The 16,240-nt window shown below is 38.0% G+C and overlaps 1 protein-coding gene across 12 annotated transcripts in view; it reads left to right on the top strand.

The window, feature by feature from the left end:
* PLEKHA5 (pleckstrin homology domain containing A5) overlaps positions 1-16,240 on the top strand; it is a 156,935-nt gene that overhangs the window by 95,364 nt on the left and 45,331 nt on the right. For all 12 annotated transcript variants that reach the window (XM_054282230.1, XM_054282226.1, XM_054282229.1 and 9 more), the window contains 4 exons: positions 3,121-3,225; positions 6,574-6,646; positions 10,573-10,673; positions 11,981-12,096. In XM_054282230.1, the coding sequence (XP_054138205.1) occupies positions 3,121-3,225; positions 6,574-6,646; positions 10,573-10,673; positions 11,981-12,096 (395 nt within the window). The remainder of the gene's footprint in view (positions 1-3,120; positions 3,226-6,573; positions 6,647-10,572; positions 10,674-11,980; positions 12,097-16,240) is intronic.

Here is a 16,240-nt window from a genome sequence, read left to right as displayed (position 1 = left end):
TATTATTTATTATTAAAATCCATTAGCAAACAGCCCAGTGAACAGGAGGGCTGTGAAGGGTATTCCTGGTGCTCAGAGCTGGATGATAAAATACAGCTGCACTGTATTTTATGATTTATTTTCAGACCAGCCCAGTAGTGCTCTTTGTGCATCTCTATATTTTAGTCCTAAATGGAATCCAGTTTACTTTATTATGCAAACTAAAGCACACTAAGAGTGAATGATGGGGAGGTTTGCTTCAAAAGCAACCTTCTGGTTCAAGCTCAAATGCTGAGGCAGAAACCCATTCAGCTCATGGAAAACTGCAGCATTGGAAGGCACCAAAATTGCCTACAAAATCCAGAAAGCAGCATCCTGTTGTTTTGTGGTTTGGACAATATTGGAAGCCTTGAACACTGGAAACATTTTTAAACACAAGTTAAAAGTAACAAAGATACAGATCTGTGCTCTCTGAGTTTACATGCAGAGAATTGCCTTATTTGCAAGGTTCTCAACCTAGGTTTTTTTAATTTACATGCAATAAATTTAATGTTAATTAATGACTTTTTGCTAGTTCTGGAAATGGGAAAGAAGCCTCACATAAATTTAATGTTAATTAATGACTTTTTGCTAGTTCTGAAAATGGGAAAGAAGCCTCACATAGACCTTGTGTTTTCCTACCAGCTAAGCAGAGAGAAAAGCCACTTTCAGGGTGCTGAAATGTGCAACCCCAGATGCTCACTGGTCTGTTATCCAAAGTTCAAAACCCTGCTGGGTGTTTGTTTTTTCACTTTTGGAAACCAGTGAACATCACTGGCTGGACACCTGGCTTCTTTCTCAGCACTGGGTTTGTGCAGGGCTCTTTCCACAGGATCTGATTTTGGAGGCATTTGAGTTGCTGTGCCTTGGAATGGATCAGATGGTACCAGGTGTGATTCTGCTTTTTGAGATAATTAGTTACATATGAGAGACCATGGGATGGCCAGAGATCTCAGGCATAACAAGAGGAGGAGTAAAGTCTGAGAACCCATAATTAGTTTATATACTCACCTGCAGTGTTTCAGTGTCCCAAAATACTCATTGTCTTAAGGTTCAGAGTTTGTTGGGAAGTTATTCTCTTTATGCAGCGTGTGGCAAGCTAATTACAAGTCATCTAAAGTGTTCTGTGGATTAACTAAAATTAGAAAGCACTTGTGATGCTGCATTAAATTGAAGGAAGTTTGTATTCACAGTTGGTAGGATGTAACCCATTAAAATCTGCTGTTAGCTCAGTGAAATTGGAGTCAATATGGGTTTTTATCAGGCCTACCTTAGAGACAGCTGCCTAAATTATCTGAATTTGTTAGGCTTGACATGAGTGCTTGCTTGTCTTCAGAAGCATCCTCAATGCATTAGCTATTTTTACAAGTGTAGGAATTCTGGAGCACTCTTGAGGGGTTCTGAACCTTTAGTAGCTAATATTAGAGTAGGTGTGAGTGTCAGAAATTATTTCTGATCAAAGTGTTAGCACAGCTTTTGTGTGATATGCCAATGCAGCAGTCACACAGGTTAACAGAGAGTAGTTCACTTTATGACTGCATTTTTATATGTTCTTTGTTATGTATTCCTTTTTCACAGCTAGCTGTCATAATCCTCTTGGCTTCTTAGAGATCTTTGTCCATTTTGCACTGATAGAATTTTTCAGAATAAAATGTAGAAGTTTTTTACTTTTATTCTTAATTAGGTTTTCAGTTGCTTGCTCAGTCTTGCTTTTCAGAACTGAGTCAAATTTCTGTATCTCCAAGGGAAATTAAAAGCACTCTGTTTTTATATTCCCTCATGATTCTTGCAACAAAGAAATATATTTACTTTGTGTTATAGACTCTAGGCAGGCATATATAGCTTTTGTAATGTTGTGTTTTTTTGCCAAGCAGTGTTGTATTTTTCAGTTAATGGCATCATTGACAAAAGCTGCACGTAATTTTAAATCAAGTTCTCAATTTATGATTTTTCAGCTACTGTGGGATTCTCTCTGAAGCATGAGTAAAACCCAGCTTAGTTCTGTGATGAGTGTTGAGAGAATTTCCATGGAGAAACCCCACATCTCATTTGCAACAAAACCTGAGTGGTTGTCAAGCTTTCCTCCTTTAGGAATTTTGCATAACCTCATTATTAGTCCCAGTAGCAGAGAGAGGGAAGCTGAAATTTAGGATTATCATATTGTCTCAATCCAAATGGTGGATTTGAAATGCAGCTTTAAAAACTTATTTGGACTTGACTTCTTCTGCACAGGAATGTACTTTGCTGTGTCTCATGGTGTCTGAATTCTTAGAGGATTTAAAACACAAGTAAGTGTTCGGCTCCTTTAGTTGCAGAGCAAACTCTCTAAATGTAGGCTGAGAAGAATGAAGTGTGAATTGGCAAAGCACTGCAGGTTTCTTTGTGCCTTTTCCAATTTCTTGTGTTTATCCAAGTAGAAGGATTTAGAAGAAATCTAAAATGCTTTATTTTTCTTACTTCTCTTAATCATAGATGATCATTGCAGAATTATAAAAAGTATAAGCAACAGCCGATGTGAGCTCTGGAGTTCCATGTAAAGGTTTCTATGTAGACTTTAGTGCACGCAAGTAAAATAATATTCAAACCAACCAAGAGATCAGAGAACAAAGAAGGATCACAAAAAAAATTATTTTAGGAAAGGGGGAATTATATCTTGTTGGAATCTGAACAAGTCTTCATGTTAGTTCAGTGTTGGAAGCAGCAAAGAGTGGGATTTGTTGCCCAGGTGATGTAGTTTTTCATGATTAATAATAGTTCTGTGAGTTTACTTCTTTTCCTACAGCTCAGTAGGCATTCTACCTACCTTGGAAGAAGGTCAGATATTTGTAATTTGGGTTTTTTCTTGTTTGAAAAAAACCCAAAACATCTTTTGGTACTTGTCTTGGGATTTATCTTTATATTCTCTGCAGAAGAAAAGAAAGAAATGCTGAAACCAGCAGAACCATTGTAGTAATTATTTATCTAAAAAAAGAATGGAGTTTGTGTTCTGCAGTCCCCCAGAGGAGCACATACAAGATAAACATCTTAGAGAAAAGCAAAGCATTTTGATTTTCGTACAGTTATTGATGTCATGGTTTCTATAACATGTTCAATTCAATTTAGACATCACGATCTTCAAAGAAGGTTCATAATTTTGGGAAGAGATCCAACTCCATAAAGAGAAATCCTAATGCACCAGTTGTCAGAAGAGGCTGGCTCTACAAACAGGTACTCAGACCCTCCTCACCCCCTTCTTTTTTTTTTTTTCTCCTCTATTGTGTGGTACAGTAGACAACCACTTCTAAAAAATACAATGATAGCAATAGCAGAATGAGGCTATAAACTGTGGTCTTCAATTCATTAACTCCTTACTGAATATCTGATACAGATAAGGACATCAACAAGTAAAGAACATTGGTAGATTATATATATGATTCTCTCTAAAAATCTGAGCAGATGTTGGTAGTAAATAGCTGATTTAATTTCAGGGGTGTAGAGATGATGGGACGAAAGGTGTATGACCCAGAATATTGGGGGTTTTAAAGTTTCTTTTGTTGGACTATGCATCCTTTTCTTTTTTCTAAAAGTTATATTTTCAACAAAAAATACGAAGTGGAGCCATTTCTTCATATATTTCACATAGGTATGTCCATTTCCTTAATTCAAAGATAATCGTGTTTAAAAAAAAGAGATTATTTTAGGTTTTCCCTTGGAATGTGAATTAATCTGAAGTATGTGCTCTTTAATATTAGGGCAGTGTTCTAGCCTGCTGTAAATTTGCTCTTCTGGTTAATATTACAAATCTGTTTTTAAAATCCACCAAGAAACCCTTGAGAACTCATTAATTTAAACTCAGCTGAGACAAATGTGTGTATGTCATTTTGATCTACATTGTCATTTAATGTGCCTACTCAGATAGACTGGAATGACCTGCATAGATCTGAGCTCTGGTGATGAGTCAGTTTTTAAAAACTGCTCAGATAATAAGATCTAGAAGTGTCTGTTTAGTGGAAGATTTTCCAAGGTTTAGACAATCCTGTGGCCTCCACTCTTGAGAGTGAAGAGAATTCTGAAATGTGAATGCTGAGAGTGAAAAAATTCTGACAAAGGTGATTTTGTTGCTGTTTTCTGGGGCACAGAATTACACAGCTGTCTTGATTGGAAGGGACCTCATGATGATCTAACACAATTAGCCAGGCTCAGCTAGAGCAGGGTCATAGAATCATGTAAAATCATGGGCAGGGTCATAGAATCATGGGAAGTCAAGGGTAGGGTCATGGAATCATGGAATATCATGGGCAGGGTCATAGGAGCATGGAATATCATGGGCAGGGTCATAGAATCCTGGATCCATCAGGATCATCGAGCCCAACTCCTGGCCCTGCACAGGACACCCCAGAATCACACCATGTTCTTGAGTGTCTTGGGCAGGACTTTGTCCTGCTGGGCTTTGAATCTCCTCACAGATGAAGACTGCACCACAGCCTCTCTGGCAACTTGTGACAGTATTTGACCATAAAAAGTTTTACCTCTAAGTGCTTAATCCACCTCAGGGCTGGAGATGGTTTATGTAGGAAACAACTTAAATGCTGTGATGTTTGATTGATATTTGTTAGAAAAGGTGCTACTGTGTATTTCCATGTTGGAGTAGTCATTGAGAGCCAATTTAGTCAATTTTGTCAACTGATATGATCTTCAGAAATGTACAGTGAAAGCTTGTGCAGGTTTCTTTCTGATAGGAAAATAACATTTATGTAATCACAGAGAGTGGCAATTTTTGTTAAATTCAGGGTATGCTGTCTCAGTACATGTAGTGATCCTCTTCTGTCATTTTTAAATCTAGAGCCAACTCATTTTTTGGAAGATATTTACAGTGGACATACTTTTTCTGAATAATGTTTCCTAGCTAATGCTTGGTTTATTCTTTCTTTTTCTTTCAATTCATTTCCCCCACCCCAGAAAGAGCAGAGTTTGAAATAAAGGCTAAAAATTATCCTGACTTTTCTTGGGCTGGCGAACTACCCCAAAAACAAACCCACCTCACAGTTTTTCATTAGAGAATCCCTCTTCTTCATTGTCACAAAACCTATTTACTACAAGAATATTGCTAATTCACACATACTCCTCTTCTTGGAACAGATTAACATATTTATTAAATCTGATTCTGCCAGGATGTGTGTGCTGCAGTGCTCTGGCTTATTTACACTGCAGCAGTGGTGGCAGTCTTTCATTCTGAGTTTTGTGGTGTGAATTGGTTATAAGCATAAAAGAAAATTAAATTGCTGTAGGAAATAAACTTTATTTGGGAAATAAATTTGCTCTAGATATATGAGTGGTAATAGAAAACAAAGTTCAGCAGAGAGTTCCTACATAAAACAAAAGAGGATGTACGTGAAGTGTTATCTTGCTCTTTAAAAGAAGAAAAGTGTAGGTTTTGGAGTTTTTAAAATTAGTTAAACTGTAGATTGTAATCTCCAGCATGCCTGGAGAAAAGGAGGCTCAGAGAGGCCCTCCCTACTCTCTACAGCTGCCAAAGAGGAGACTGTAGTGAAGTGGGGGCTGGTCTCTTCTCTCAGGTGACAAGACGAAAGGAAACAACCTTAAGTTCTTGGTTGGATATTGGGGAAAAAAAAAGGATTGTCAGGCACTGGAACTGGCTGCCCAGGGAAGTGGTCAGGTCACCAACCCTGAAGGTGTAACTAGATGTGTTATTGTGGCACTTGGGGACCTGGTTTAGTGGTGGACCTGGCATTGCTGGTATCAGCTGGACTCGATGCGCTAAAGGGCCTTTTCCAACCCCAACAATTCCATGATTCCCTCTTCACCTCAGGATTCCTGGGTCACAGCCTCTGTTTGTAGTGACTGCTCAGGATGAGAAGTCAAATACTTAAAACAACCAAGAAATTGAGCTGGCAGCACACACAGCACAGTTGTGTGTCGAGTTTCTATCTTCTTTTTGCCAAGGTCAGGATTAAATCGCGAGATCGTATTTCTTGTTGGGACTCAGATGTTTATTAGTTCTTATCTCTGTCACAGTCTCACAAACCCTGAGTTCTACAGCACTTCACTCTCACAAACTAAAAATGGAGCCCCATCTCTTTCTTACAAGGCCTTTTAAGGATAAACTGCCCAATTAAGAAATGATACCTCAAATATTTTCACTTTTAACCCAACCACCCGTGCCTGCAGTCGGGACTTCTTTATCCAATTGCACAGAACCACCCAAACCCATGGAGAAAAAGGGGAAGAAGAAGCACCGACCACCACCCTAAAACCTCCACCTTGCTTTATGTATATTACTACATTCTAAAACCTAAACCTCATTACTTATTCTAAAACCTGTGATATCACACACTTCTGTTCAAACTCCACACCCACAATCCCAGTTTTCTCATTCCATTTTGGAAGCCTTCTCAGGTCAATGCAGTGTTCTTTTGGGGGTCAGTGCCTGGCAGCCCAGAAAGTCTGAAATTGTCAGTATCCAGGGTTCCAGCAGCTGTGCAGTGCCTGGTTTGTGCTGGGAGCCAGAGCTGTCCCCATGTGTGTTTTCTGACCTGGCCCCTGTGATTCCTGCAGGACAGCACTGGGATGAAGCTGTGGAAGAAGCGCTGGTTTGTGCTCTCAGATCTGTGTCTCTTCTACTACAGAGGTGAGTTCAGCTCCTTTGCTAATTTTGCTGGGAGCGGATAAATTTTGAAACGCTAGTGAAATGTAAGAAATAAGCTGCTGCTTAACTTTATGGATTAAAGTAGTTGTATAGCTGTCAATATCCAGGCCTGCTACTCTTATCTTTTCTATTTTTTTTTTTCTTTCTTAATTACCAGTTTCACATAATTACTTCCTGCCTGCCAGGCTGTGCTCAAGGGGCAAGCCCATTCACAGCCACCTCTGTTACTAAATTCTGGGTTGTAGCTTTTCTCACAGCTTCTGTTGCTAGAAACTAAATATGTCAGGTTAAATCTGATTTTTATGCGAGTTAAGTAGCTGAAATGGGGATAGGGAAGGGATATAGTGCAGGGAAGCTGAAACTCTGCTTTTAGAATGATAAAGAGCATATATATGCCTTTGGGAACTCTAATCAGTGTTCATGAATACTTATAAAATGGAACATTGTCCATTTCCATATGAGTAGAAGTCTCTGCTGTATTTTGGAACAAAAGAATCTGTTAGTAACCTTGTGTAGCTAGATCAGACTTATTTTACATATAATAAATTTTACATATAATATATAGGAAAAATTAGCTGCTTCTCATTCTAGTCTGGAGTTACATGGGTTAGTGATCCCTTCAGCACTGCAGATTATGAACTGGAGTGCTCCTCCAAAAACAAATGGACTTGGGCACAGGGAAACATGGACAGTCCTACAATAAAGTGTACATTTTAGTTTAAAGGAGGCTGAGAGTGAAGAGGATTGTAGAGCAGAGCAAAATAAAGGAATGTAAACAGGGCCACCTGCAGCCTTAACTGAGGGTGAAGGGGATCAAATGGTTCCAATTTGAGATGAAATTTTGGAATTGGTAGGACTGGTGGTGATGCTGGTGATGCTGAAAGCAGAGACTGATGAATTTCAAATGGTGTTCTCTGAAAGTGCAGCGGAGATCCAATCAAAGACAAATCAGGTCTGAAACAGAAGCTCTGTTTGCAGCTGGTTTAGTTAACAAATTCTGAATTATTCAAATGTGATCATTAGGCTTTGTTTCTCTACCCCAAGAGAGAAAATCTTGGGTCAAAATCACATTCCCGTTGTGGAGGCATCAACTGACTGGTACAGATACACTGTGGTTACCTAAGTGGTCGTTACATACTCTGTGCTTTTTACAGGTTTATTTTAAACATCTCTTCAGGCTCCTTCTTCAAAAAGTTGTAAAACAGGTGCTGCCTTAAGAGCAGGTTAAGTTGAATTTAAGCTCACAGGAATTTTGTCAAATTAAAACAAAGCAATAAGCAAAACCAACAGCAGGTAAAATAAATATAAATAGCTGTGTAATCTTTTTATTTTCTACATGGCCCAACATTCTGAAGTACAAGCAGAATAATCTAAATTGTTTTTGTGATAAATGCAGCTTTTAGCTATCACTCACTAGAAAGTAGTTAAAACTGTTAAAATGGAATTAAATGTATGCAGTGATAGTACAAAATCTATTAGAAGTGGCTGATAAAATATAAAAAGCTCTTACTCTAAACCCTTTTGTGTTTTGGTTAATTCTGTCTCAGGTACTGAAAAAATAAGAAAGGGAGGGTTGTGCACTTGCTCCCAGATCAAACCACAGACCTGTTTGTGGTTGTGCAGTTGTGGTTGTTGGGTTTCTTTGGTTTTGTTAGAAAATCTTACTAAATTTCCAGAATTGTGTTACAGTGTTAGCAGCTGAAATCCCATTTATAGATCAAAAGAAAAATCCTGTCATACTATTTTCTCACAGCTTAGAGAATACTCTTTTTCTGCTCCCCTGAGTCACGAAGGATCATCCACTTTCATACTGGAAGGTTGTTGTTGGCACAAATAAAAGTTCTTAGGACTGGACAGAAGATCTGCTGCTTTTCTTGTGTACTGCTCATACACAGCACCCCAGTAAAGATAATATGGGCCAGTGGGATGTGTAGATAAAAGCAAACTTGATAGGGAACAGATTTTAAAAATCTGGAGCTGGAATGTGGCAGCATGTCTTTAACCAAGACCAAAGTGCTCCAGACATGCAGCTGTTCAGTGGAACAGAAATGCTGAATGCTGTTATGTGGCACTAGTGGGAGGTTTACTCAGTCATCAGTCAAAATATGATCTAGGAAAAGAGAAGTTTTCCCCCAAACAGAAGTCCAAATAAAGTAAACCCCAATATTTGCCATGTGTGTTCATGGACAGGGCACATTTTTGTGTGTGACTAGAAAAATATTTGAAGTGAAGGGTGGGATGGTTTCAGTCGTATTTAAAGGTGCTGCTGAGTTCCTGGAAGTCAATCCACTCCATTTCTTTTCTGCCTTATCATAGGAATGAATTTATGCTCAGCTCTGCAATTAAACAACTATCCCAAAAAGCACAGTTTGTACATCTAATCTGTCATGGGATACTAAAGTGGCTGGGCACAACTTTCCCCATATAACTTAAATGAAGGTTCTGGCTTTTCAAAATCTAGGAGTAAATGAGAACCTGGAAAATATTTTTAAGTCCATACATAAGCAATAGCTCTGGCATGCTGTTTAAGTGTATTTTAATTGTAATTGTTAATTTTTAATTGAAATTTTGCAATGCCTGTTTTCATCCTAATTTCATAGATTTATTGTGGGCACTGTCTTCAACTAAGAGAAGTTTTATGGGGGACAGTCTCTAAGACAGTGATTGTGAATAGAAATTCTGTTCATGAAATACAGTTAAGACAGACTTTATGATTTGCATCCAATTATTCCTTTATTAAAGTATAATTGGATTTAAAAGCTGGTTGTGGCTTTCAATTAAAATGTCATTTTTTTATTATGATCTGTTGATCTAAAATTTTATGTAAAACAAGGCTCTGGGAGAAGGGTATTTGTTTTGGGGGAGAGCTTTTTTTTACAAATTATCTGAAACGTGTGCATTCTTACAAATGGAGGGTAATTGAGTGTAAACTCTTTGTGGGAATTATAATGATAATTCATAATTAAATATTATAATGGGGATTATGTAGCATAATATGCCTGGGATCAGAAGAAGAATGTGCACATTTTCTCTGAAATGCCAGCAGTCATAAGCAGTGTTTTTAACCACTTGTGCTGTCAGAGGTGTTTTTAGTGAGCAGGCTGTAGATGTGTGCTGCTCTGTCTCGGGGTCTCTGTGGTCGAGATAACCCCAAGGTATCACAAAGTCTCTTTTTGCCAGCCCAGCAATCAAAGAAGGAGTCAGGATTCCTCAGCTCTGCTTTTCAAGGTTGTTTATTTGCACTTATCCATTACATTCTTTCTCTGACCAGCTGAGATCTGTCCAGCAGGTCGGGTTGAGGCACAGTGACCGCCCTCAGGGCGGTGTTAACTTTTTATACTAAAAGCTATATGTACTTTATTTACAATAATTTTCCAATACCTATCACCTATGTCAGTCTGTCTCTACTCTAAACCAATCCAAAAGTGCCACCATCACACAGAAGATGAAGGCGAAGGAGAAGAAAGAGGATGAACAAGGCATGCCCAAATCCCTCCCTCCATCTTGGCTTCTGAACCCCCATTCTAAAAACCCCAAAATTCTACTTTTCCACCTTGTGACAAATTAACTACCATTCTACTTAAATTCTCATGGCTTATAAATCTTCACACAAAGTTGGTAATTGTTTCCATGGGTTAAAATCAAAGGCACAGGTGTCTTTGGCTTTGTGCTGGCTTCCAACATTTCTGGTTCTTTGTCATTGAATTAGGGGCTTGACTTCCACTTACTCTTCACAGTTAGTCTGGGTTTCTGGTTCTTGATGCATTCTCCTCTGAGCTAAACTTTGTACTCGTGCTCCTGTGTGGCTGACGGATTTTCATGAAGTATCAGAATGCAATGTTTTGTGTCTGAGGAGCACAATATTGTGTGTCCAAGGGCCATTTTCTAATGCCAGTGTGCATTCCCAGATGAGAAGGAAGAAGGGATCCTGGGGAGCATACTTCTGCCCAGTTTCCAGATATCTGTGCTGTCTGCTGAGGATCACATCAACCGCAAATTTGCCTTCAAGGTGAGGGGAGCGGCTTTGCCATCTGATTTTGTGTCTGAAAGCACAAGGGCCTGGTCACAAAAGCTCATTTTACAGAGTTGTTAATAGTAAATTAGTAAATAATACATAGTAAATAGTAAATAATACATTTGTACCCTGGTTAGTTTCCTTAGTTCTGGATCTATATTATATAATCACATTCTTTGTTCTCTGTAAGAAATGCCTAGGTGGCTTCTCAGAACAGATGTATGTAAGTTTCTTTTATTAGAATTTGAATGGTTATTAATAAACTAAATATATCAATAATAAATAAAAATGGCCATAAACCCTTTTTGGGTGTTAGAAATTTCCCTGTCCTAGCAGGGAGAAGGTGTCATCACTCAGAAAAATTCTTTTTCCTCTTAAAATCTGCTCTTGAAATTCCCCTCTCTTCTGCATTTGAAGACTTCTCAGAACAGATGTGTGCAAGTTTCTTTTATTAGCATTTGAATTGATTGACAAACAGCTTCTGTGGTTGATTTTTACATAATAGAGTAGCAAAAGTTTCAAGTGCTTAGCCTGATGTAAATATAGACAGAATTACTGGAATGGGGAAATGGATGGATATCACTTAATAGCAGGACTTTTTTTTTTTTGTAGTTCATGGGTCTTAAAACCTCTCTGGTGAATTATAATTTAGAATTATAAACCAGCATCTGTAGCTGAATTATCCCATTAATGAAAGTTCATTCATTATTTAATACAAAGTATTTTTGCACATAAATAAAAATAAGAACTTATTATCACTTAAATCACGATATTACATGAATCACCCTTAGCAATGTTTCGTGACAATCTTAAATCATTATATAAATTACTTTACTAAGCATTTTGTCCTGACTTTTTCTTGTTGTTGTTTTATGAGCTCCTTTTGGCACTTTGTTTGGTCTCCTAACCAAGACATCATTTATTTACTATGGTAAGTACAAATTAAAACTTACTGTATCATTCAGACTGCCAAATCTATGCTAAAATCTTAAAAATAAGAATTATATTCATCTACATTAATGAATGCTCAATATAATGTTAGTAGATTGAAGAAATTTAAGGACTTTTTGTTTAATGTATTAATGAAGAAGCAGCTATGATTGAAAACCAGTTATTTTGAAAATATGAATGCAGTGACCAAGAAACACTGTGGTGTTCCTTTTGATTTTTTTTCTGAGTATATTGTTTGAAGAAATCTTCTTAGATAAAGCATTAGAGTGAATATGCAGTAACAATATTTGCCTCTCTTCTTTTACAGAATCTTACATTTTTATTGCAATGACCATGTCATTTCCAATCAGGCAGCTCATCCAAACATGAGGACCTATTATTTCTGCACAGATACAGGGAAGGAAATGGAGTTATGGATGAAAGCCATGATAGATGCAGCACTTGTGCAAACAGAGCCTGTGAAAAGGTAGTGTGGATGGACAAAACAGTGGGGATAGTGTTGTATCTCTTGCTTAGTTTGATTTGTTTAATGAAAGACTAAAATAGAATGTAAATTGGCTGAAGTGATCTCTCCTTATATTGAAGACCCCTTGGTAACTGGACAGTGTTGGATAAAATTTTGAAGCAGCAAAAATAATCTAAGTTCAGTTCTGAATATTGGTTGTCAGGAGCTAAAAGGAAAAAAAATGAACTATCCTTCTAGCCAGTGGCATCGGAAGAAGTGCAGTGACAAATTCTGTGTGCAGGCATGTTTGACTTCCCTGCCCCTCCTGACTGAATAGCAACAGCAGCTCAACTGGTGGCAGCCTTGGGCTTAAAGCTGTCACAGTCCTCAAATTCACAGCTGGAGTTTCTGGCTAAATTAACCACTTGTACCTGTGGGCAACCTGTGGGGAGCCATTCTTGTTCATCATTAAGCTGTCACCAAATTTATGCTTACCTGATCTGCAGCCTCACCTTCCTGTGCCCGTGTGTTGACAGTGAAAAGCAAATTACAGCCAGAAGCTTTGTGCTCTCAGACTGAGCCCTGTCTGCTACTGTCTCTCCAGTGAGAGTCATTTGCTCTCAGAGTGTGGTCCCTAGGGTCAGCTCCCTGGCATCTGTAATGGAAACCTCATCAATTGAAAGTTTAAAAGCTCCTCGTTATTGACAGCACAGAAGTTATTGCTGATGGCTGCTGTCACTTGATCTGTTCTCCACTCCCTTAGTTCCTGCTACCCTGGAGCTAAATAAAGTCAGCAATGCTGAGCAACTCTGAGTTTAAAAAAGTAACAGAAAAATCTCATGGACACAGGTACCAGAGAAGTTTAGTAGTAATAAACTTTATCTGAAAAATTGAGTTTGTAGTGGAGATACGATGGTAATTTACATATGGAGAAATTATTAAACCAAATCAAACCCACTTCGCTTCAACCATAAATCACATAACAGTTATATAAACACTTTGTAGAGGAACAAAACTGAAGGGAGGTCATTCTCAATCTACTTCTGAACTGGTGAAATGACCTTCATTTGATATTTGCAGTACTGTGAATATCTGCCTGGATATCACAGGCAGAACAGGCTTGCCAGCAGCCAAACGGTTGTCAGAAAAGCAACTTATATAACACCATCTTCTTGTTTTGATTCAGGCAAGAAACCTCAGAATGAAACAGAAGTAGATGTGACCTCTTTGAGAACTTTGTTGGTAGCCTTGAAATAATTACTTCAGAGAAAATAGATTTCAAGACTAAGTCTCAAAGATGTTAAAAATCTGTTAGCTATAATAAGGAAGAAAACTCTTAAGACATCTGTTTTCTAAAGAATCCATCTTTTGGTCGTTTTTTAAGTTCTTAAAATGAAACATAGCAGGATATGATCTTATGTAGAAGAAATACTGTTCCTTCCCTGTAAAAATCTGTTAAGTATTAAGTGTCTTATTACCTCATCTCTAAGTAACCTGAAGTTTGGCATAGATGGAGCTTAAGCATAAATGGTTTTAGTTCAGTCAAATTTGGCAGTGCTTTTGTTACTGAGTTCTGGTTTTTTAGGGGTTCTGACATTGCACTGAATACAGTTTTCTTTAACAGACTGGATACTTGCAATACAATAAATGAGTAATTAGGAACTTCCTTAAATATTCATGTAGACTAATGTTGGGCCACTTTTAATTGCCTGTTCATGTAAAATGCCCAATGATATTTCAGGAGCTTTTACAGTATAATTCTTTAAACCTAGAAATCAAGACACTTCACTGCTTAGGGTACTCTGGAAATCAAATCCAACTGTCGGTTAAACTGAATCTTTTCAATAATTTTAGCACATTTTTTGTGTCTGTTTTTCTGAAGATGTGAGTTCATTAGAGAGGATAAAGAGAAAAGGAATATTTAAAACATTAAGTTAGTGGGAGGGAAGGGGTGTTGCCAAGTTTTTTATAAACTACTCTTATTTTCCACACATAGTTAGCCATGTAAACCACAAATGAGATAGTGAAGTGAGAAAGTCAAAATGTACCCATTTCTCTTAGAACTGCTCTTTATTAGCAGCAGAAATGTTCCCTTCTGATGTTTAGCTGCAGGGAAGGACAAACAGTATTTGGCCCTATTGACTGAACTGTAATTATTCCTTTCTAAACAGTTTGGATTTTACCTAGATAGTGCATTCAAGTTTAATAATGTACTGAGAGGCCTATTAAAATAATTAAACCAAATACTTTAGTCAGTGAGGTGCTGTAGAAGCTTATGACTCAAAATATGATCTCAAACCCCCTCTCTGGGTGCTTGCCTGTGTTTGTAGATGGTAGTGTCCACCAACACAGTGATTTACCGTTTTACCCTAAATGCTGATTCTCTGCTCTCCCAGGTTTGAGTGCCATTTTTCTGTCCTTTCGCTGTCACCTTGTGTGCTGCAGCCTTTGTTTCTCCTCAGTGATGCAGCATGTACTAAGAAAAGATTGCTTTTTTTCCCCTCCTGGGGTAGTTACTTTCCCTGAACAGCATAAGCCAGGCTGCCAAAAAAGCACTTGTTAGCATAGAGACATCCACAGTGGGGGCTGACTGACGTCAGTATGCTTGGAAAAAATGGCTTTTGCTTTTCAGATGCCTCTGCCTAGCTTTGTTAAATCACAGCCCTCCTGTCCATCTGATCATTAATCACATGCTCCCCCCTTTCCAACCCGTTCAGAATTACTTCTTTATATAAACCAGCATAAAATAGTACTTCTCCTGCAGTACTGCATATTGTACATATGATTCCTTTTTGGTTGCAGAAATATATAAATTGCATTCAGCATATGCTGAAAGACCCATGTTCAATGCTCATTCTCTTCCTCTATCCCTATCCCATCCTCAAACAGCCTGCCAGCTTTGTTGAATATGTCTTTGAGAGCTAGCTATAAATATGGAGCCAAATATACATATGGATTTAGGTTTCTTACATTTGTTTCTGATAATTTCTCCCCATATGGATCCTTCAGTGTGGAAAGAGATCCCTTGCTCACTCAGGATTGGCTGATTTGGTTCCACCAAGTTGAGAGAGCCCAGCAGGCTGTTTGAATGTCAGTGCTGCAGCCTCTACACCATCCCAAGGAGTGTAACATGTAAATGTTTGGCTCTGTATAACCATAGTAATGAGGGGTACAGCATGAGGCTGCATGGAAAAACAATTCTGTGATTTTGGGAGTTGCTGATTTTTAATTAAAACACAGTGGAAAGTATGAGAGTGTGAATTGAGCACAGTGCCAAGGCTTGACTTTGCCACATATATAATGAGTGTCCTAGAGATGCCACTCTCCCTCTCCACCATGGATTTTCCACCTTTTCCTCTGCTCTAAAGCCACCTGAGAAAGATTTATTATAAATTTTATATTATATAATGGGGTAGGTGGTGCTATTGAGACACACTGCAAATATTAATGCCCACGTGCAGGATTATTTGCAAGGTAGTCTTTATATTAATTTGTAAACTCTAGAGTGCTGCCTGAAAACTGAAATCTTAACACCCTTTTTAACTTGATAATTGTGGGAAATGGAGTTTTTAACTCACATTCCTGTTGGGAAAATCCTTTGGTTTCTGGTAGAACACTGGCTGGTGCAGTTTTGAGGTAGTAGTGAGGAAGTGATCATTTTCTTTTCCATCACCTTGAGAAGGAACCTAAGCACAGATGTTTGGTCTTGGGAGTGATTTAGGATCTTGAGGGGGGAAATAAATGGCTTTTTTCACAATGGGATAAGCAATAATGCTTACAGCTCTGTGTGTAGTCAGTCTTCTTGTGCTCCTGGTAAGTTGTGTGTGTAATGGCTTTTTTACAGACACTTGAACTGGATGCAGTTATAAAGATGAATAATGCATTTTTTTTAAAAAAGTTGCAAAACAAAAAGTTAATTCAACATCCTCTTAAAATAAAGTGTTGTTCTTAGTTTGGTTTTATACAGAGATGTAATCTTAAGAAATTATATCTCTTCCTCTTCTTTCCTCCCATAGCAAAAAATGCAGAGCAAAACATTTTAAAGTGGTGGGGTTATTTTTCTAGTGAACTAAGCTCAAAAGTCACTTTTTGAGCTGAAATTGAAATTCTGGTCCTCCCAGTATGGCAAAAGATAGAGCCTCTTGACATTTTTAAATTTTAAAAA

Source organism: Melozone crissalis, unplaced genomic scaffold, assembly GCF_028551555.1.
Source record: "Melozone crissalis strain CALT ecotype California unplaced genomic scaffold, PUWL_Pcris_2 ptg000033l_1, whole genome shotgun sequence".
Lineage (NCBI taxonomy): Eukaryota > Metazoa > Chordata > Aves > Passeriformes > Passerellidae > Melozone > Melozone crissalis.
This window is presented reverse-complemented; position numbering and strand designations above follow the sequence as displayed.